Here is a 22,215-nt window from a genome sequence, read left to right as displayed (position 1 = left end):
TTCCCACCTCAAAGCAACCATCACTCGAAGGCCAGGTAAGCTTTGAGGCTCCCTGAAGTTTAAGGCTCATGCCAAGGATAGGAGTAAGTGTGGCTGTAGGTGGTTGAGGAAGAACGTTTTCAGGCAGAGGACACTGTCTATTGATGTAGAAATTTCGGCCATCACATTCCGGGCCCAGAGTTAGCACTGTATAGTGGTGTGGACTGTAAGAGCAGGTGGACTCTAATCTGGAAAACTGGGTTTGACTTCCTTGTTCCTCCAAACCAGGGGTCTGCAACCTGTGGCTCTCCAGATGTTCATGGACTACAAATCCCATCAGCCCCTTGGCCATGCTGGCAGGGGCTGATGGGATTTGTAGTCCACGAACATCTGGAGAGCCGCAGGTTGCAGACCCCTGCTCCACATGAAGCCTGATAGGTGACCCTGGGCTACTCAAAGTTCTCTACAAACACTCTCAGCCCCACCTACTCACAAGGTGTTGTGGGGAGAGGAAGGGAAGGAGTTTGTAAGCTGCCTTGAGTCTCCTTACAAGGGAGAAAGGCAGGGTATAAATTCAAACTCTTCTTTTCTTTCTGACAAAAGTGTCTTCAGAAAAAAGCAGCTCTTCAGCACTTGTGTTTTAATACAATAATATGAAATCGTACAAATATATTAATATATAACTTAAAACATAGAATTTCAGTATATCTAAAAATGAAATGTTTCAATATTTTTTCTGTCAGGTGGAGCCAGAAATCCACACACGCTAGGCCACATTTCAGCTGCAAGTGACTTTCTGTACTGCCGCTGTGCAGCCTTCCCTTCCCTTCCCTTCCCTTCTCTTCCCCTCCCCTCCCCACCCCCACATCAAAGGTATCCTACCAGTTATGCCCATTCACTTGGCTCTTTACCCTCTTGTTTAGGAGGAAGATGAGCTCTGCAAATGAAACATCTGTAGTTCAGGCCACAGGCAATGCAAACTGAAGCTGCTATATCAGCTGGGGGCTTTACAGCAGAGGAGTTTGGTTCTCTCTCTCTGCTCAGCTGCAAACTGCCTGATGCACAGTTACCTCCATCAGCAAGGAGCAGATGGGGAGCATGAATTTGGAAGGACAGACATTCTGGTTGCCTTCGGGGGGGTGGTGGTGGTGGTGGGGCAGTTGCCTTGCCAAAGGCTCACGTGGTTGAGAAAGAACATTTTCAGGCCTTTGCTGAAGCAGGAAGGAAATGCTTTAGAGTCAGGTTCTGGTCACAGAGCGATGCCAGTGTAAAAGAGCGTCATTCACACTTCTGCATAAAGCTGCTCCTTGCAGAATTTCTCCACTGCTTGTTCTCTGTAGAAATTGTGATTTTTGACCAGCTTGGCCAGGGCCCCAAACTAAGTAGTAGCACATAACCTCTGCATTGACCAGCACGTTGGAGGCCAATCCTAGAAAGACAGTATGCCTGCTGAGTGGGACTTAAGGTCCTTTTCTGACATATACACCTCCACATTGCTGCTTCTGCTTGGCAAGCTCATCATCTCTCTGATTTAGATGTTACATCTTCCCATGATGCCTTGAGGCAGCTTGAGGTCCTGTGCAGTGGAAAACATCCTTCAGTTATCAAGTCTCAAGAACACAGACAGAAGCTACCAGTCATTAGATCTTTCCTGTATGGCAGTCGGTGTCCAATCACAGACTGGGAAAACATGTCTACTGTGAAGGTACTGCATTTCCCTAGATGCATTTACAGACATTAGCCAATCCATTGGCCAATCACCGGGAAGGGAAGGTGGTCACATTTTTGTTGCCAAGTGAATAGTCAATTCGTAGGTGACCATGACGATAGCTGCGTTGGGGATCTGACGGATCAGGTGGGCCAGAAGCCCGCGGTAAAGAGCTGAGGGACCCTCTTCTCTGACCACAAGCTGCAGAGTTTGCACGAAGGAGCGGTAACGTGAGCCCTCCTCTCGTAGTCGTGTCCGGATGACCTCTGGAGAGAAAAGAAAGGGAGGAGATGAAACAATTTTCAAAAGTATGGGAAAGATATCTGGCTGTCAGGGAAGTCCCTCAACTCTGGCTGGATGAATGTGGAAGAAATTACAGAACTCTGAGCAGCATACCATGTGGATAAGCCATGCACGAGGCACAGGTTTTTGAGATTGCAGCTGCTCCCATCAGCCCCAAGAAGTCCTGGCTGTTGGGTGGGAAGATGAAGGATGGAGACAAAAACGGCTGGCATTCTCTCAGCTGTTGCTTCAGCGCCTCATAGATAACAAAATGGATGACCGTTTCAGAGACTCCTGCATACGAGGCCGAAATCCCACGGTAAAACCCTCGCAGACCCTCAGTGTGGTAAACTCGCATGGCGCATTGAAGAGCACTGCCACGCGCCTCCCCTTTGGCCCTGCAGAGAATAAAGCAAGAGTAGTTAGGAACATTCCGCCTTGACTTGACCTGGAACCAAAGTTTGTGTGTATTCTGAAGTAAGAGGAGAACCAAACTCACAAACCTACTACAAGTTCTGGCCCAGAAAGCATCTTTGCATGTTTTTTCTTATTTTGCAAATTTTGCAATTGATTCCATTGTGTGTGTGTGGGGGGAGCAAGGAGCTATACAAGGCATGAAACCCTGCTTTCCTATCACTGGAAACTTCAGTCAGTGATGACTTGAGCCCTAGAAACTGCAGGCATTGCCTGGCAAAATGTTAAGCTTCTCTTCAGAAGAAAGGAAGGGTGGGAATTGAAGGAAAGAAGTCCAAGCTTCAAGGCAGCTGAATTCTGTGCCTGGTGCCCAGTGCTATACTTTCATGGAAAGGTGTGGTATGTTCGGCATGTTTAGTTTATATACCTCCCTCCCACAAAAGGCTCAGGGCAGTGCACAACAGGATAATAACAATATCAGCAATCAAAACATCATACTACAAACATCAAAAACAAGGGTCAAAAAACATAGCGATAACGCGAATCTTGGGACATGTACAGTTATCCCTTCCACGCTGTGACTTAGCCCATTGCAGTTTTGATATTCCGCAGGTCAGCAGAAGGAATTAAATGGGAATTTTGGGGGGAGTTTTGCAGAACCCACAGACGACACAAAAGTTTAGCAACTCAGAAATGCGTAAAGTGTATCTATGGTATTATATAATAGCAACAGATTTTATTTTTAATACCATCATATACACCATTTATTTTTAAATTTTAAAATAAAAGAGAAAGAGAAAATTCAGACCTTCTCTGGTACAAAGGAAGGACCAAACATTTTTATGCAGATTTCCAGATCATGGGGGGCACAGTGCCCCTAATCCCTGTGATGTGGAAGGGATAACTGTACATCCTTGCAAATCGCATCCCTCCCTTGTGCAGGTGGTCTTCACACAACCTGCTGGTTTCCGCAAGTTTTACAGCCTGACAAGGAAGTCCCTTTATGGGCGCCTCAGAAAGTACAGGTCCTACTTCCCTTACCTGGCTTCCAGCTGCATCCTAGTCTTCACCAGCCAAATGGGGTTGGTCAAGGTAGCCGAAGTGACTCCTGTGAGAAGGAGGGGGAAGAGGAAGGCAAAGGTCTCTCTGTGAAATGGTGTGGCTAATTGTTAATGCAAGACTGAAGGTCTCATTCTGGGATTCTCTGCCAATAAAAACCAGGGCACAATCTACCCCTTTTGGGATGATCTGATCCAAGATCTGAACTACACAACATGTTTCTCCAGTGAGTTGGGTCAGGGCTTTTCCATGTATTCCCCGCAGCCAGCCCGGAGCTGACGGTTACCTGTTTCCTTAAGTGCTACATGGGCCAATTTGGACCAAGACCACAATACATGGATAGATAGATTTGCCAACTCTGGGTTAGGGAAATTCCTGGAGATTTGGGGGTGGAGCCTGAGGAGGACATGATTGGGAGGACCTTAGAGTCTACCTTCCACCACAGCCATTTTCTCCAGGGCAGGGGTCTGCAACCTGCGGCTCTCCAGATGTTCATGGACTACAATTGGCCATGCTGGCAGGGGCTGATGGGAATTGTAGTCCATGAACATCTGGAGAGCCGCAGGTTGCAGTCCCCTACTCCAGGGGAACTGATCTCTGACATCTGGAGATCAGGTGTAATTCCAGGATAACCCACCTGTGAGAGAAACCTCTTGTGTAATTCAGGCCAATGTTGAAGAAAACTGCAAGTTTATCTTTCCCATTCATTTCCTTTGGGTAGTCTTAAGCACCCACCTCTGCTAGTGTGTGATTCACACGTTTTTAATTGAGAAACCAGCCACAGCTTCTGCTGGCCGCTATGTTTGCCAGGCCTCCTCTGGCAATTGCTGGAACCATTTCAGGGCAGAATCTGAAGGGGGGGAGGGATCTCAGACACCATGAAGATGAGATCATGGTGTCTACACTGTTGTCCCACACAATTTTTTCCTCCTGGAACTCCACTGATTCAGAGCAGGGGAGGAAGTGTGGAAGCGGGAAATTGTTTGAGGAGTGGGGAAACCTGGGTCAGCCTACAGCCCCCTTCCTTAACACTTAAAGCAGAAAGGATGAAGCTGAGGTCAACCTAAAATATAAGACATTTTATTTTATTTATTTATATATTTTATTTAATATATTCATTTATTTATATATTCAATTTAATAAACCGCTCTCCCCGGAGGGCTCAGAGTGGTGTACAAGTCATAAATAAACAAGACAGAAGAAACATCAAATGACATTATTAAAATACATAAAATCAATAAAATCAGTAGCAGCAATACAACCCACCCACAATTTGGTGGATGACATCTGGTCCTACCCCTGGGAGGGGACCAGCAAATTGCCGGAGAAAGACAGATGGTACATAGGGCATCAGGGAGGGGCGGTAACTCAGCGGCCAGCCCCCCCAAGAGCCCGGTGGAACAGCTCAGTTTTGCAGGCCTTGTGGAACTTCCCAAGGTCCCGCAGGGCTCTGACAGCTGGAGAAAGAGCGTTCCACCAGGCAGGGGCCAGAGCCGTAAAAGCCCTGGTAGAGGCCAGCTGCATCATAGCGGGGCGGGAGACCACCAACATATTTGCCTCCGCTGAATACCTATACAAGTGTGGGTGTGTGCATGCGCAAGGGAAATATAGCCCTGTTTCTAATGCTCAGTGTGCAACATGTGAAGCAGCCCACAGACAACATAGTGCAATATCCAATGGAGAGCGAGTATTTACCTGCACAAGCTGCAGAAAACATATGAACTTTCTTGGACTCGGGCACAAGCACCATGTTGAGCTTTTCCTTCGCCCCTGAATATGCAGCAAAATAAACAGCCCTGTAAGAAGAGCAGAAACATGATCATTCATTATCCCAGGAGTTAGAGTTGTACTGTATATTTTTATTTCTTTGGTTGCCTAAATGATATTTTTGTGATTCTTTGGAAGCTGCTGAGGGGAGATAAGTACAATAAATGTACCGGAATGAATTATGTGGACTCTTTTCCTCAGATGCAGTGAAAGAGTCTCAAAGCCATTTAAGAGTTCAAATGAAAATACCAGGACATTACTCAGTTATCAGGCACAATCCCACTCTCTGGCCACTGGGGGCCAGTATAACCCAAAGATCCTGAATGACCGTAGCTCCTCTTCTTTTTAGGAGATGCTCCTTCTACCTTTGAGGAAGAGGGACCTTGTAAGAGCTGATTTTGGCCAGAATCCCCATGGAACTTGAATCTAGAGAATCAGGTGAAGTCTTTTCTAGGCATGCTTACCTGGAAGGAGCAACTCCAATAAGGTTAGGCCCCAAGCCACGGAAGAGTGAGCGGATTCCTTCTTTTTCAAGAATGGTTCTATGGAAGGAGAAGGAAGAAGTGGATCAGAAGTCAAAGGGCCAGAACAAATACCTATCTGAAAGTCAGTCTTTCAATCTTCCTCCTCCCTGCAGGATATAAGCCTGATCAGGCTGTTGTAAGGATAACAGGGAGGAGGGGAAAACAATACCTGTCACCCTGACTTTCGGAGGGGGAGGGGGGAGAGGACTGAATAAAAATGAGACAGATCTTCACACGAATTCTATAATGAATGTGATCTTTCTAGGGCAATGGTGGCGAACCTATGGCACGGGTGACACTCAGAGCCCACTCTGTGGGCACGCATGCACAGAGTTCGTCATGGGGCGGGGGTGTTTGGAAAATCCCCACACACACATCTAGGCTAACCTGGGCCGCTGGGCACGACATGTAGGTAACCCTGTTAAGTGCTGTTAAACCCCACTGATTTTCATGGGAAGAACTAACACAATCCTTTACCTGGGAGTAAGCTCAGTTGCTGGGAATGGGGCTTGCTTTTAAACCCTCCTAGGGTCGTGATTCACCCATTTGAAGCGTTACATAGTTGCTTCAAAGCAAAGCCACCGACTATCACCAAGCTTACTCCTGAGTAATGCGCACCTCAGCATTCAGGTTAAATTGCCATGTTGGCACTTTGCAATTTTGGGTTTTGGGTTGCAGTTTGGGCACTTGGTCTTGAAAAGGTTCACCATCACTGTTCTAGGAGAAGTCAAGAGCATTCCTTACCCTGTTCTTAAAATATGCAAAAGCAGGACAGATGCAAGGAATGTAAACCTCCAAGTGTGGCTTAAAGATCTCCAGGAACTACAGAGATCAGTTCGCTGCAGAAAATGGCTGCTTGGACTCTGTGGAGAATGGATTCTGTGGCATTATACCCTGCTGAGGTCCCTCCCTACCCCAAACACCACATTCCCAAGGTGGAATTGGAATTCGCTGCCAGATGATGCAGTGATGGCCAAAGGCATAGACAGTTTCAAAAGGGGTTAGGCAAACTGATGGAGGAGAGGTCTATCGGCAGCTACTAGCCATGGTGACTACAGGGAACATCCACATTCAGAGGCAGCCAACCTTTGTATCCCAGTGCCAGGAGGAAATATCAGGGAAAGGCCTCTGCTTCTACCCCCTGTTGTCCGTCCTCCAAAGGAAGTAGTTGACTACTGCCTGATAATAACTACAGTACAGAGGTGTAGCTAGGGAAAATGGAGCTTGGTGCAAAATCTGAGTTTTGCTCTCCCCCCCCCAATGTTCGTTTGTGTTTTTTGTACTTGTTAGTGTTTTTTTCAGTTTTTGGCCTGCAGGAGTCGCAGTTTTTAGGCTAGCAGCATCGAAATTTCAGGGTATCTTTAGGACACTATCCTGATGATATCAGCCAGGTTTGGTGAAGTTTGGTTCAGGGGATCCAAAGTTATGTAGCCCCCATCTCCTATTGGCTCCCATTGGGGGATGAGGGGCATCCCCTTTGGGAGTCCATAACTTTGGACCCCCAAACCAAACCTCACCTAACTTGGGTGGTATTATCGAAAGAGTCCCCCGAAAACTCCCTGAAATTTTGATGCTGCCAGCCTAAAAAGTGCACCCCCTGCAGGCCAAAAACTGAAAACACTAAAAATACAAAAAACAAACCTGGAATTTTTGCTCTCCCCCAGGTGCGTGCCTGGTGCAACGCGCACCCCCCGGCCTCCTTGTAGCTCCGCCTGTGCTACAATATGAGGCGTTACTGTATATGATGGAAACTGCACCCAACAAAACTGTAATGGGCTATCATATAATTAAAATAAATCGCTTTTCTGTGTATATCCTAACAAACTTGCTTTAATAATGTATAAATGAGAACTATCCCTTAAAGAATGCATATAATTCACTACAAATAAATGTACTTTTACATGTGCTCGTTGCAAATTCTATGCACTCTTAAAGGAATAGTTCTCATTTATACATGATTAAAGTATACACAGAATACTGGCTTATTTTAACTATATGTTATCCAGGTTATGGTTTTATTGTAGTGGCCACTCCCCAAGACAGGATGGTGGACTAGATGGACCACTGGTCTGATCCAGCAAGGTTCTTCAGATGTTCCGATGTTCCTCCCCCAAATAACTAGTTGGCAACTCTAGACAAATCAGCACCTTCCTGATTGTTTACTTTTAGAAGCCTTGGGTAAGGGAATGAATGCCAGCTCTGTGTTGCCACCATTTTCCCTCCTCAGGCTTCTTTGCTCAAACTGACTTCAAATTGACTTTGCTCAAATTGACTTTGCTAAACTGACTTCAGCTTTCCCGCCCAGCCTTGTGTTCCCTCATGGCCATGTTCCTATATGAACTGTCTCTTCCCCACTCACCTCAGCAGCTCAAGCACTCCTACTGATTGGAGACATGGGCGGATCAGTGCCCCAGTCACTCCCTGCAGCTGCACCGCAGGTAGATAAAGGGGCCTCAGGAGCAACGAGGACGACTGCAGGCGGGTCTTCACCACTTCCAATGGGCACGTCAAAATGGCTCCCACTGTGCCACCAAATCTGGGAAGAGAAAGAGAGGATGTTCATCACAGCCTGCTTAGTTGTGTTTCAGAGATTACCATCAGGATTTTGTTATTCTCACATAACAAAGCCAGTACGGTTGAGTTCAGAGTGCCAGACTAGGATCTGTGAGAAGAAAGTTTGGATTTATACCCCACCTTTTTCTCCTGAAAGGTGGCTTACAAAATCCTTTTCCCTTCCTCTCCCTGCAACAGACACCTTGTGAGTTGGGTGGGGCTGAGAAAGTTCTGAGAGAACCATGACCAGCCCAAAGTCACCCAGCAGGCGTCTTGTGTAGGAGCAAGGAAACAAATCTGGTTCACCAAATAAGAGTCCACCTGCTCTTAACTATGCAGGCTCAAAGGTTCAAATCCCTACTCTGCCATGAAAGCTAGCTGGGTGATCTTGGGCCCAGTCATACACTCTCAGCATAATCTACCTCACAGGATGATCGTTGTGAGGATAAAATGGAGTGGAGGAGAATTATGTGAGCTACTTTAGACCCTTGGTGGGTAGCAAGATGGGGTACAAATGAAACAAATGAATAAAATAAATAAATTATAAAGTCCGTTCCATAATGTTTTGGGACACTTTGCACATTACATTTGTTGAAAAGTTAAACATGTGGCAAACAGGTACCGATATTTGAAAGCATATACATCATACAAATACATTTGTCAGAGTCAAGGCTTTCAGTGGTAGCACAGGTTTATTGGAAGTGTTATGTGGGAAATGGCCTTCAGACACAACGGTTGACTGCCAGAAGTTGCTCTGAGGAATTCAGCAAAGGCCAGCAGCTCTGCAGAAGCAGAGGAAAAGAGAACATTATTTCTCACCAGATTCATCACCCTCAGGCTGCATCATCAGCTAACCCAGTGACCCCCAACATGATGCCCAAGAGCAGACCTCCAGTGTGTTTCCTGATGCCACTTTCCCCCAAAATAAAGCGCCGATCATCACCAGAGCCCAGGAAGGGCTTAGGCCCGTGGTGGCGAACCTTTGGCACTCCAGATGTTATGGACTACAATTCCCATCAGCCCCTGCCAGCATGGCCAACATCTGGAGTGCCAAAGGTTCACCACCACTGGCTTAGGCCTTTCTGTCTATAGGGGGTACTTCGTGCCGAGACAGTGGCCTCCATCACCTCAGTGCCTTTTGAAATCTCGCTTCCAACATTTTGTGGAATCTTTCAACACTGACCCAAGAGGAAAGGTGGGGTATATCAATTCAATGTTTATTAGCTACAGGCCATAAACATGTAAACAGATACTTCAACCATAGCCCCACTCCCCACAGTTTACAAAAATATAAAACACATTGTGAGGATTTTCTCATTTTCTCTTTAGAGTGTAGAAACACCACAGTTCCAATAGTGTTAAACCACCAAAGCAAGTATCATATATCCACACACAGCAGGATCCGATTGTAATTATAAAGGTGTTTTTTAACCACCTTTATTACAACTTAGCTTGTATGTTTTGAACATCAGTTAAACGTTATCTGATTTTCGCTGCTAAAAACATGAATATCGCTACTTTAAATGTAACCTCAGGATACACGTCCGCCATCAGAAAGCAAACTTTCTCTTCCTAGCAATTCTTGTCAGGCCTGACAGGATATCATTGATATATTTGTTGCGGATAGCAGAGTAAAAAGGGCAATGAAGTGTGTAGTGTATTATGTCGTCACTCTGATTTAAACTACATTTGCATACATGTAGCTCTTTTGGTGTTTTAGCATATCTCCCCAGTAATTGTTCTGATTTAAACGTCTGATATCTCAGGGTAGTGAATGATTTCCTTAGGTTTGCTTCCTTGAGATTTGTGAGAATTGTGCATAACATTTATTCTTTTTGACGCAGGAGAACCATAGGGAGTATTTCTGAGTGGAAGCAAGTTGTTTGTCTTGTAGCGCATCTCTACTATAGAATTTTGCTAGCATCCCATCTATGAATAGTTTTCAGATCAGAAATTTTGTAAAGAGCTAATATGGGAGAAATTTGATCCTCCCCCGTTTGTTCTCGTCATGTGTCTATAGCTCAGATTTACTAATTGGTTGGACTTTAGAGTTGCCAAGGTTTTATGATACAAAAGTATTCTTACATGGATTCTTGTCTTGATGGAGGGTAGCCCTACTTCCATTCGGAGCGAAAGGTGGTGTATAAATATATTCATACATAAATTCTAAAAATTTCATTTGACCTGAGCCCTGCCCCCTCCATGGTGGCCATTTTGTGGTGCTGTTCAGCACCTGTTCTGAACATTCTAGAAGTGTCCGCAAACTCAGCAAGGTTAGAGACCACTGTGCTAGCAATTCTTCAGAAGTAGAGGGAGGTAGAGATTCTCACACTGAGCTACTTTCATCAATCTGAGCCATCTTGAAGCAGACCTTAAATGAAATAAATGCAGTTGTAACTTTTACCCACCAAGGATAATATTGCAGTACTCTTTACAAGATTACCGACCTTGAGATAAGTCAAAGGCCCCTAGTCTGCCCACACGCCTGCTGACTCAACTCACGTCAACTTCCAGATGGATCCTATTAATTAATTGAAGCAGAGATGTCTGCTGATTCAGGATTATTACAGCAACACGACTGATTGCGTAAACTGGGAGTCTGCGTAGCAAGGTCACAGCCAAAGTGGGGCAATGGCTCCCACCCCCACCACCTGCCCTCTCCCTAGCATTGGGTCACTGCCTGGTTGTGCGTCACACTCACACACCCTCCAAAGTTGCAACTGATTAACGTAATGACGACTGGTCTCCCATGTGCTCCCAACAGAGATGTCCAAAGATCTAAAGTCCATGAGAGCCACTTTGGACTTTGGATGCTAGGGCTGCTCTGATGCATTCTGTTCCCTTGTTAGTGATTTCCTTGGATGCCAAAGCCCGGTGCCTTTTGGGCAGTCTGCAAATTGTCCCTTGGTCCCAACCGTCACCTTCTTCTAGTGTTGCCAATACCTGAGTGATGTCTGGAGATCTTCCTGTATTACAATAGGGCTCCAGACAACAGAGATCAGATCCCCTGGAGGAAATGGCTGCATCATAAAGCGGACTCCATGGTATTATATGCCACAGAGGCTCCTCCCCAAACCCCACCACCCCCTGGCACCAACTCCCCAAATCTCCAGATATTGCAATCCTACCTTCTTCTTGCCCCACATAACAGACAAGGTTGAGTTTCTCAGCCTGTCCTTGAAAAGATACTTTGGTAGCCCTTTTCAGTCTTTACAATTCTGACACTCAAACCATACATCTAAGGAGAGATTTCAGTAACTACAGTCCTCCCAATATGCATTTTACAAAGGCTTAGGGTGGGGTGGGGTGGTGCCACGAAGTCACAGCTTTCTTATTGCAACCCCTTGGGTTTTTAAGGTGAGAGATGTTCTGAGGTGGTTTGCCATTCCTACCTCAGCATCACAACCATGTTATTCCTTGGAGGTCTCCCATCCAAATACTTGCCAGGGCTGACCCTGCTTAGCCTCTGAGATCTGGTGAGATCAGGCTAGCCTGGGCTATCCAGCTCAAGCCTACAAAGAATATAGGGGGGCACAGACAGTGGCATAGTGAGAAGGGTGTAAGGGAGAGGCAAGAGCCCCACGCTCTTTACACAGCTATACTAAACAGGGAATATGCCACAACACAGCTAAAGCCTCAGGGAACCTAGGGGGCAGTGGGGCCCCAGAGGGAAGTGAGGATGGGAAAATCATTTTAAAAAGCCAAAGGACACAGAAGAAGTTGCAGAGGAAGACAGAAAGTGCTGTATTTCTCATAGTGATTTAAAACAAGCTGCTAATTTGGGGAGGGGAGCGGCTGCAATTTCTAGCTCACCTCTCAGACCTAACCCCCCCCCCCCAATACTTCCATGCTATTGTGTCAGGTGGTTTCATCACCAGAAATTGCAGAGGGGAGACCAAAGGTCCCTTGGTATGTTGGTCTAGAAGCCTAGTTCTTGCATAACCCACTAGGCAAATTGTACAAATATTCACTTACGCAAACAGAGATGCTGAGGGGAGGGGAGATGATTGTGATTTCCTGGGACTGTGTCCAAGGACTCTGAGAGGGGTCTGATTTTTTCCTCCCTACTTTACAGGTGTGTCTCTTCAGGGACATGGTGGGTCCAAGGGGTGTCATATAGGGAGCAAGTGGGCATGAAAACACACGTATCCTGCACTCACGCTGCAATTAGCCAGTGTGAAAGCCAGTGACTCAGTGAGAGCTGGTGTAGTGTAGTGAGCAGAGTGTCAGACTAGAATCCTGGAAGGTCTCGGTTCAAATTCCCACATCTACCATGGAAGCTTGCTCGATGACACTGGGCCCATCATAAACTCTCAGCCTTGCCTACCTTCCAGGGCTAGTGTTGTGAGAAAATGGTAAACCAAGTTCTAAGGAAGGATAAGGCAAGTTCTAAGCTGCTTTGAATCTAATTGGGGAGCAAAGTGGGATATAAAGAAGTAAATGCATTTCAATGCAGCACTACACACAAGTGGTTCTCAAACAATGGGGCAGAACCCAAAAAGTGGGTCTCAACTATCTTACAGGTGGGCTACAAGGCCAGAAGGGAGAATAGGATGAGCAAGGAAATGAGGTGCTGGGCAGCTTGATGGCAAGGCTGGGTTTGCCGCCTTGTAATGTGTGAAATTGCCATGAGACACAGCCTGCTGCTGAGCAGAGCCATTGATTTCTAAGTACCAAATTGTAACCTTGTGATATGAGATTTCTGTGTCTTATGCTGGGGAGAGGGAAAGTAGTGTGGCAAAACATCACAGGTTGTTTAGAAACAGTTCCCACCTCCAGAAGTCTGAGATGTTGGGCTATGGACAAAGGAAAGGAGGCACCTGCTTCTTACTCGTCTGTTTGAATTCCAAGGCTGGAAAGGTATGTTGGGGGGTGAAGGTATCAAATGAAAAAGAATACAATATGAAGCAAAGCTCCATGCACACATGCCACCTAAGTCTGCTGCTCCCTAACATCTGAGCCAGGTAGGTCTGTGAACAAATAGCTGGAAAAAGTAATAGGATGGACGAGGACCAATAAACTGAAACTCAATTTGAACAAGTTTAAGATGCTTTTGGTCAACGATAAAGATGGTTGAGAAATAAGGTGTCCTGTCCTGGAGGAAGCTGGGTTGCCCCTGAAAGAGCAGGGTTGCAAGCTAGGAGCTTTGTAGCCAACAATAGGAGGTTCATATCTCCTCCATGATATAGAGCACGTTATCAACTTTGACAGATATGCCTAGTGTAGCCATTTCATCAAAGGCACAATTTGGTGCAATGATCATGTTTCAACCATATCCAAACAAGATTACTGTATTGTGATTTATGTTGGTTTGCCATTGAAAACTATGCAGAAGCATCCAAGTGGTCCCAAATTCTAGCAGCTACTGCCCAGCAGATCTGCCCAGGTTGTCCATTTGTTAGTGGGCGCAATTCAAAGGAATGGTGCTCCCTTCTAAAGCCCTGACCAATCAATCATACTTGCCCGGTACCAAGCATTTAGGAACCCAGCTAAAACATTTGTATTCATTCAGATGAGTAACTAGATTTCCCTATCTTTCTTGCATGAGTGATGTGGACCTGCTTCCCGTTCCCACCCCACCTTTCTCTGCTGAAACTTTTATAGCCAGCTTTTATGGAAAAAGCTGCAGCCTTTTACAGATTGCTGATTTTAACAACAGGACAGTTATTTTTTATTGAATTCTTTTTCATTGTCGCATTGATTTATTATTTCAAATCTGTATTCGTATTTTACTTCCTTTCTTCCTTCTACCCTCCTCCCGTGAGCAATCTCAAGCCAGTTCCCTGCACAGCAAGAGAGAAATGTACAAAATAAAATAAGTACATTCCTTATGGGGAGAGCGGGGATGCTTCTCAGAATCACTAGCCAAAGTCTCTGCTAAGTAGCAGTGGGTGTTCCAGGAGATGAAACAAATAGTATGTCAAGTCCCCAAAATGGGAAACTCAATAATGCTAAGAAACCAGGTCAGAGTCCCCGTGAGAAGGGAAGGGAGAACTGCCTAGTTGACAGCTCTGACCTATAGTGACTGAACAAAACTAGGATCACAGCTGCAAAGAAACAGCATCAGTTATTCAAATGGCATTAAGTCATGTCATTCTTTCTTTTCTCTTCTGGAACAAATACTTCTCCAAAACAGCAAAAACTATTTCTAAGGTGAAACAACTGGATAGTTCTCCAGACACACATACACACAAAAATCATCCAAGCAGAAAACACGATGTTGGGGAGAAGGGACTCCAGCTGAACCTTCGGGCCAGTTTTCTATGTTCACATTTTTTAAAAAAAATAGAGGGACTTTCAGACAGGTAAGCCTCTGTCTGAAGGGGTAACAATCAGATCAAATCTGCTGTTTGAGAGAAGGCCTAAAAGAGCTGATATGACAGGGCAGCCACATCTATTTATTACCATGTCCTCAATGTGAAAAGTGCAGATGGAAATAATTTTAAAAAACAGAAAATAGGAACTGTTGTTGAGAGCAGCTAAGTTTCAGCCCTGACATACTGTACTTTGAGCATCATTTGAAAGATTTCACTTCCTGCCTGTCTCCAAGACTGGAAGCCTATCAAGCTGGAAGGAAAATGCTTCCAACGGAGCACAGTAGATGAGGAACAGAGGACGACCCAGTGCTAAACTCCCCTTACACACATAATTTTGCCTCTTTCAAAACACATACTCATACAGATTCCCCAATTCCATGAGAATGTGAGAACCATGTGAATAAATCCACAGTGATTCTCTCATTCATAGGAGCCCTGTGGTGCAGTGGTAAACGGCAGTACTGCAATCGAAACTCTGATTACAACCTGACTACAATCAGTTTCATGTTGCCAGCTCAAAGTTGACTCAGCCTTCCATCCTTCTGAGGTTGGTAAAGTGAGTACCTAGCTGTCTGGGAGTAAAGTGAAGACAACTGGAGAAGGCAATGACAAACCACCCCATAAACATAGTCTGCCTACTAAACATCGTGAAGTGACGACACCCCATGGGTCACCAGGTGCTTGCCCAGGGACTATTTTTACCCTTTCAATTCTCTCATTGTACTTACCTTGGCTCTAAGTCATGTCCCAAGTTTGGAAAATTGGCTTTGACACAAATCTACGGCTGCCAACTCTGGGCTGAGAAAACGCTGTCAATTTGGAGGCCTGGAGAAGGCAGAGTTTGGATAAAGGAGGCAGCTCAGCGGTGATGTGGTGCCATAGAGTCCACTCTGAGAAGCAGCTGTTTCCCCAGGGCACAGGTGTCAAACTCGCAGCCCTCCAGATGTTATGGACTACAGTTCCCATCATCCCCTGCCAGCATGATGATGGCAGGGGAGGATGGGAAATGTAGTCCATAACATCTGGAGGGCTGCGAGTTTGACACCTGTGCCCCAGGGGAACCAATCTCTGTAGTCTGAAGATCAGCGGTAACTTCAGGAAAACTCCAGGTCCCGCTCACAATTTGGTAACTCTAATTAAATCCTTTATTTCACCGTCCTATCCCGCTCTACAGCACCTGTTCTCTTTTTAAAGAGAAAAATATTTACTGCCACAAGGGAAAACTGTCCCTCTGTTCACTGTAAGAGAACAAAGGGGCAGTTTTTCCTCATGGCAGCAACAAGGAAACTGTTTCTAGTGGATATACCAATTCTTTTTCGTATGGACAGCAGAAAAAAAGCCACCTAGTTATCCTTCTTTTTCCAAGGAGCTGTTCCCTGAGAAACAATGAAAAATCCTTCCTTCTTGATCCACCTGTGCTTCTCAACCCCTGCGGAATTTAGACTGGAGACAACGGTGAAGCTCCCAGCCTGACTTAAGCTCTCTCACTGTTATCTGCCTCTGGGTGCTGTTCAGCTCACAGATTAAAGTGTACTAGGTATCTTTTTATGTAGGCTGAGGTGGGTACATTCCACTCCACCACCTCTTTAATGACAGACCTCTTACGCTGACGCCTGTCAACCTTACATGAGGGCTCACTTTTTCCATCCCCTGTTCTGTTTACAGGAACTGAAGGAAGAAGAGCCAAAAACAGAGATTTTGTCCTCCTGAATGTCAAACCAGCCTTGTACATTTTTGCTTTGAAAATACTGTAAACTAGACAGGCACAACACATGCTGTCTTGAATCACTCCTGATTATGATCTAACTATGGGTGGGTCATTGTTGCTACTGATTTTATTGTATTTTATTGGGGTTATTTGATTTGTTCTTTCTTTTTAGTTGTAATTTATTGTTTTCCTGTTTGGCATGTACACTGTTCTGAGCCCTTCGGGGGTAGAGCGGTTTATCAAATTGAGTAAATCAATCAAAAATAAAAATATGAATGGAATCCCAGAGGAAACCCAAAGAAAAGCTAACTCCAAATCTCCAAGGGATCTCTGCTACTGATATTAGAATGAAATAACCCCAATTTCTGTATGTACCTTGGGTTAGTCCCAGTTCTTTCAGAACTCTAGTCCACGTGGAGGCAGGCAGGGGCAAACCATCTACAAACATCTCTTGCCTTGAAAACCCTATGGGATCACCATAATTTAGTTGTGACTTGATGGGTACTTTCCACCACATCTACCATCACACATGCACACACACACAAGCTAGAATTCTGCACCCAGGTAATCAAAACCTTGTGACTAGCAAGCCTGTATTCTGCAGCTGGCATAAATTATGCAAATGTGACCACTTTTTCTTATTTAGCTAATTTTAGATAACCTTTGAGAGCTCTGAGAAGGGAAAACAAATATGACAAAGCTATGAATACTCATCTCCTAGTATACACATACACCACTGAAGTTCTAATAAAGCCATACGTATGGCTTCTATGTTTTCAACAGACCTTTCCTATGCACCTCAGAGCACTCTTTCGGAGCCACAAGGGCTAGTATCTTGCTCTTTTAACTAGCTGAGATGTTCATAAAGCTGAATCACACAACTGGTTCCGCACACATTCACTACACCTGCATGGAACTGTGAGATAAACATGACCCTAATCTTACCCTCTCCACTACTATGAGAAGGAACATGAATATTTCTGTGGAGAATTTGGGATCAGAGAAGGGCTTTGAATAAGGGCCCCTCCTGTCAATCACCAGTCATCCTTCAGGCTTATCCACACCAGGTAATGGAGCCTGCTTCAGTATGATATTAAATTTAATTGGTGTTGGCCAAGCGGGGGGCACTGAGGAGAAAAAACTCTTTTATTTTACTTTCAAAATCCTGTCAGATGCATGATATTGCCCCTCCCATTGTATGGAGAAGAACATGCACACACACCCTATGCATTTTTTGTTTACGAAAAAACCTACAATACTAGAGACATTTACTGCCTGCATAAGCTGAACACCAAAATTATGAGAGACTTTCTAAACAATTAAGGGGGAAAAGCCCTTCATCAAGCAAGAGGAGGAGGAGGAGCTTGGATTTTATACCTTTCTCTTTTGTAAGGAGACTCAAAGCGGCTTACAGACTCCTTCCCTTCCTCTCCCCACAATAGACACCTTGTAAGGAAGGTGGGGCTGAGAAAGTCTGATAAAAATTGTGACTAGCACAAGGGCAGCCAGCAGGCTTCATGTGGAGGAACAAGGAAACAAATCCAGTTTGCCAGATAAGAGTCTGCCACTCATGGGGAAGAGTGGGGAGTCAAACCTGGTTCTCCAGATTAGAATCCACTGCTCTACACAGACTACACCTAATCAAAAACATGTTCACAGAACAGTAACAACTAGTGGGAAGAGGGTGGGAGAAAGGAAGGCAAGTTACTCTACATCAGAAACTCAAGAGTTGCCCAGAATTCCTGTCCTCTCATCACAACTCATATCATATTTATGAAGTGCATGGGGCACAACACAGTGGGAAGTTCCCTTGCACAGACGAGAAGAAATCTTGATTCTTATGTAAAAGGTTAAAGGTAGTCTCCTGTGCAAACATCAGGTCATTACTGACCCATGGGATGACAGCAGAGCACGACATTTATTAGGCAGACTATGTTTACTGGGTGGTTTGCTGTGACATTCACCAGTCACCTGTACCATACTTCCAGCTAGCTGGGAACATATTTTATCAACCTCGGAAGGAGCAGACTCTGAGCCGGGTACCTGAAAACCAACATCTGTCCAGATTGAATTCTGGTCGTGACGTGAGCAGAGCTCAGACTGCAGTACTGCAGTTCACCACTCTGTGCCATGGGGCTCTCCATGTAGTTCCCATTCAGTTCAATGGAATGTAGGTAGGACTACTTAAGAACATAAGAACAAGCCAGCTGGATCAGACCAGAGTCCATCTAGTCCAGCTCTCTGCTACTCGCAGTGGCCCACCAGGTGCCTTTGGGAGCTCACATGCAGGATGTGAAAGCAATGTCCTTCTGCGGCTGTTGCTCCTGAGCACCTGGTCTGTTAAGGCATTTGCAATCTCAGATCAGAGAGGATCAAGATTGGTAGCCATAAATCGACTTCTCCTCCAAAAATCTGTCCAAGCCCCTTTTAAAGCTATCCAGGTTAGTGGCCATCACCACCTCCTGTGGCAGCATATTCCAAACACCAATCACATGTTACGTGAAGAAGTGTTTCCTTTTATTAGTCCTAATTCTTCCCCCCAGCATTTTCAATGAATGCCCCCTGGTTCTAGTATTGTGAGAAAGAGAGAAAAATTCTATCTCTGTCTACAACATTTCTTTTCTACCTCCTCATGGCTAATTTTTTATAGACTTCAATCATATCCCCCCTCAGCCGTCTCCTCTCCAAACTAAAGAGTCCCAAACGCTGCAGCCTTTCCTCATAGGGAAGGTGCTCCAGTCCCTCAATCATCCTTGTTGCCCTTCTCTGCACTTTTTCTATCTCCTCAATATCCTTTTTGAGATGCGGCAACCAGAACTGGACACAGTACTCCAAGTGCGGTCGCACCACTGCTTTATATAAGGGCATGACAATCTTTGCAGTTTTATTCTCAATTCCTTTCCTAATGATCCCAGCATAGAGTTTGCCTTTTTCACAGCTGCCATGCATTGAGTTGACATTCCCATGGAACTATCAACTAAGACGCCCAAATCCCTTTCCTGGTCTGTGACTGATAGCACTGACCCTTGTAGCTTGTATGTGAAGTTTGGATTTTTTGCCCCTATGTGCATCACTTTGCATTTTGCTACATTGAACTGCATTTGCCATTTCTTAGCCCACTCACCTAATTTATCACTTCCTTCTGGATGGTGCCTGCCTACTAGAGCTAAGATAAGTAGTATTTCCCCAGCTCCAAAGAGATTTGCTTGAAGGAAAAGAAATATCCTAAAACCAAAAGCATCCCTTTCAGGATAGCCGTATGGGCTGTCCACTGGAAATGACAAGCAAAGATGCTGTTTTTGTGTATGTGACAGCTCTTGAGCCTGGACTGGAGGTGGAGAGACTACAGGAGAGTAATTTTCTGTTTAACCCTTTCACTGCTTGCCATTCTCTTGCTGCAAAGTCCCTCTCAAAGCATCCCCCCATGCTAAATATTATAATTAGAATGTAAACAGTGCATGGCCATGAACAGGCCTACCCAGCAAGTGGATCAAGCAGAGTTTGATGTATTTCCCCAATAATTCTGCACTCTGCATCTCAATCTTGCCTCAGATCTCAAAGTTGCATCTCTTTGGTAATAGACAAGTCAATGCATGTATGGACTATCTCACCTGCTCTAAGAAAATCCACATTAAAAAAAAAGATGACATCAACTTGAGCAGTCGTTCTGTAGCCATTTCAAAAGTTTAAAGCCATTGAGCAGTCGTTCTGTAGCCATTTCAAAAGTTTGTCATAATTTTAGCAAAATATTCTTGGTACATGTAGCAATTTTTAAAGCAATCCCATAAGTGCACAAGTCCCAGAGGAAAAAATATTGTTATTCGACCCAGACCAGACATGTGCACACAGAACTGGTGTGGCGAAAGTACTTCATGGGTGAACTGGGAAGTCCCAGGTTGAAATTTTGCCCCTATAACAAATGGAAGCTACACCCTGTTCATACCAAGTAGAGAATGGGACTCCAGAGGATTTACTTCTGAGTAAATATGCTTGGACTTATGCAACACCACACACAATTATATTCTTCTAGCCTCGGTTTCCCATCTACAATAATACTAATAATGCCCTACTTTACAAAGTGAAGGTTTTTTAAAAAAATACTGGAAGTATGATCGATAAAATGCTGGGATGCAGGTATAATAAAGCCACTCCAACACATGCAGGCAGTCAGTCAAAAAGTTCCCATGGCAGTGAGTGAGAAAGTGATACGGGAAGTGGTCCTAATCCTGAACCAGGAGCAGCACGAAACCTGCAACAGCAGCGACTGATCTGAAATCTGCTGCCACTTTCTATCAGAAAGGCCAAATGTTCCTAGATTATCTCTCCACAAAGCACAACAAAAACATTTTCTCTCGTTTCCCGCCAACTGCATTGAAGGCAGGGACAAGTGGGAAAGAGCACAATACAACTGGTACTGCCTGTTATTGAGGGTTGCATCTGACTAACTTGAAAGAGTAGGCTGGGCTGCAACCTGGCTGCAGAGGAGACACTCACCCGCCGGCCACGAGGTGCAGCGCAGTGCTCCGACTAGCCATCCCTCCGGCGTCCTTTTCCCCTGCAGAAGTGGCGTCTCCCTGCAGCCGGCTCTCCGGGGCGGTTCCAAACTTTGCGCGCCCCGTCGGGGGAATGGCAGAAAAAGACAGGGGCGCGCCAGGGGCTGGGTGAGGTCGCCTTCGCTCCTCCTCCTCTCCGCGCACAGCCCGCCTCTCCGCAGCTCCCAGTCGTTTGGCACGCAGCTCAGCGGTGCCCGGCGGTTCAAGGCCGTTGGCAAACCCTCCCTCCAGCCTTTGCCACCCGGCTCATCAGTTGTGAGCATCAAGCCCAGGAGAGGGCGGTGTGGGACGGTGGAATGGTTTTCAGATCCTTGTTGTTGCCAAGTTTGGTTAGTTTGCTGCGGGCAGTGGGCCAGTCTTTCTCTCAGTCGACCCACCCTTCAGGGTTGTTGTTAGAGTTACCAACTTCCCCACTCGAGGAATCCTGTCCTGAGGCTAGGTGTCTATTAGACTTCAAGATGCTTATGTTTGCATAAGCGTGAAAATTTTATTTCACATGACTCAAAAATGTTTTTATCAACAGAGTGCTACTTTCAGGCAACTGCACTTCTTTGCTGGGAGGAGCCTCCACCTTAGTGGGAGGAGTCACTTCAGATAACCCTGTTGTCCTCACCCAGCCTACAAGTCCCCATTATTTTGTTGCGCTGCTTGTGGAAAAGATAAAGGACCTTGCTGGAAGAATAGGCATGTTTGCCTGCCTCCCACTGGAAATGGGTCCTTCCTTCCCCAGCCAGCCTTTCACCCAACTGTTTAACCAACAACTGACTATGTGCAGAGTTTCATTTTTCTCCCTTCAGAGGTTTGCAGAATGACACCATCTTAGGGGTGGGGAAGGGAAAGCCCACCCCTGCTCCCCTGATGAAACAGAACTCATCTTCATTTTCACATCCCCAGTCAGTTCTGGCTCGAAGCAACCAGTTCATCCTGAGTCTCCTTGGTAGGGGCAGACATATTGATCTTCAGGACAGAACAAGTAATAGGGCGGGGAGTCATCCCCTGCAGGGTAGGACGGGGATGGGGAAAAGGGTGATGCTGGCTCTGTCTGATAAGAGACACAAAAGCAGCATGTGGGCCAGTGGTGGGATCCAGCAGGTTCGCACCACTTCTGCAGAACCAGTTGTTACATTATTTGAATCCCACCACTGATGTGGGCATTGTAGGTGCTCCAGTCAAAGCTCAGTCTGAGATTAGAATCTGGTGGACCAGAGTGGGTTGACTGTATCCCTAAAGTGGCACACCACAGCAGCTCTGCAGGAAGGGGAAGGGGCAAAACTGTAACCCCCTAATGTCAAAGCTCCATCTTCAGGAAGTGCAGGCCAAGACCCTCAGACACAGAACCAGGCTTTGCAAC

At 45.6% G+C, this 22,215-nt stretch overlaps 1 protein-coding gene across 1 annotated transcript; it reads right to left on the bottom strand.

The window, feature by feature from the left end:
- Window positions 1–602: 602 nt before the first annotated feature.
- LOC125436105 (solute carrier family 25 member 36-like) lies at window positions 603–21,047 on the bottom strand. The gene is made up of 7 exons (XM_048502734.1): window positions 20,806–21,047; window positions 8,093–8,269; window positions 5,674–5,751; window positions 5,138–5,238; window positions 3,425–3,491; window positions 2,084–2,367; window positions 603–1,953 (listed from the first exon to the last, which is right to left on the bottom strand). Exons 1-7 carry the CDS (start codon window positions 20,844–20,846, stop codon window positions 1,757–1,759), a joined length of 945 nt encoding a protein of 314 aa, XP_048358691.1. The 5' UTR covers window positions 20,847–21,047; the 3' UTR covers window positions 603–1,756.
- Between the last annotated feature and the right edge of the window lie 1,168 nt (window positions 21,048–22,215).

This window comes from Sphaerodactylus townsendi, linkage group LG07, assembly GCF_021028975.2.
Source record: "Sphaerodactylus townsendi isolate TG3544 linkage group LG07, MPM_Stown_v2.3, whole genome shotgun sequence".
NCBI lineage: Eukaryota > Metazoa > Chordata > Lepidosauria > Squamata > Sphaerodactylidae > Sphaerodactylus > Sphaerodactylus townsendi.
The sequence above is the reverse complement of the archived record's forward strand: the minus strand, read 5'-3'. Positions and strand labels throughout refer to the sequence as shown.

Bases quoted from the DNA above. Each gene is read 5' to 3' on its own strand.
- LOC125436105 (XM_048502734.1), bottom strand. From the start codon at position 20,846: ATGGCTAGTCGGAGCACTGCGCTGCACCTCGTGGCCGGCGG. The intron at 8,270-20,805 runs GTGAGTGTCTCC...TTCTCTTCCCAG, and splicing joins CTGCACCTCGTGGCCGGCGG to ATTTGGTGGCACAGTGGGAG. The intron at 1,954-2,083 runs GTATGCTGCTCA...TTTTCTCTCCAG, and splicing joins GTGCATGGCTTATCCACATG to AGGTCATCCGGACACGACTA.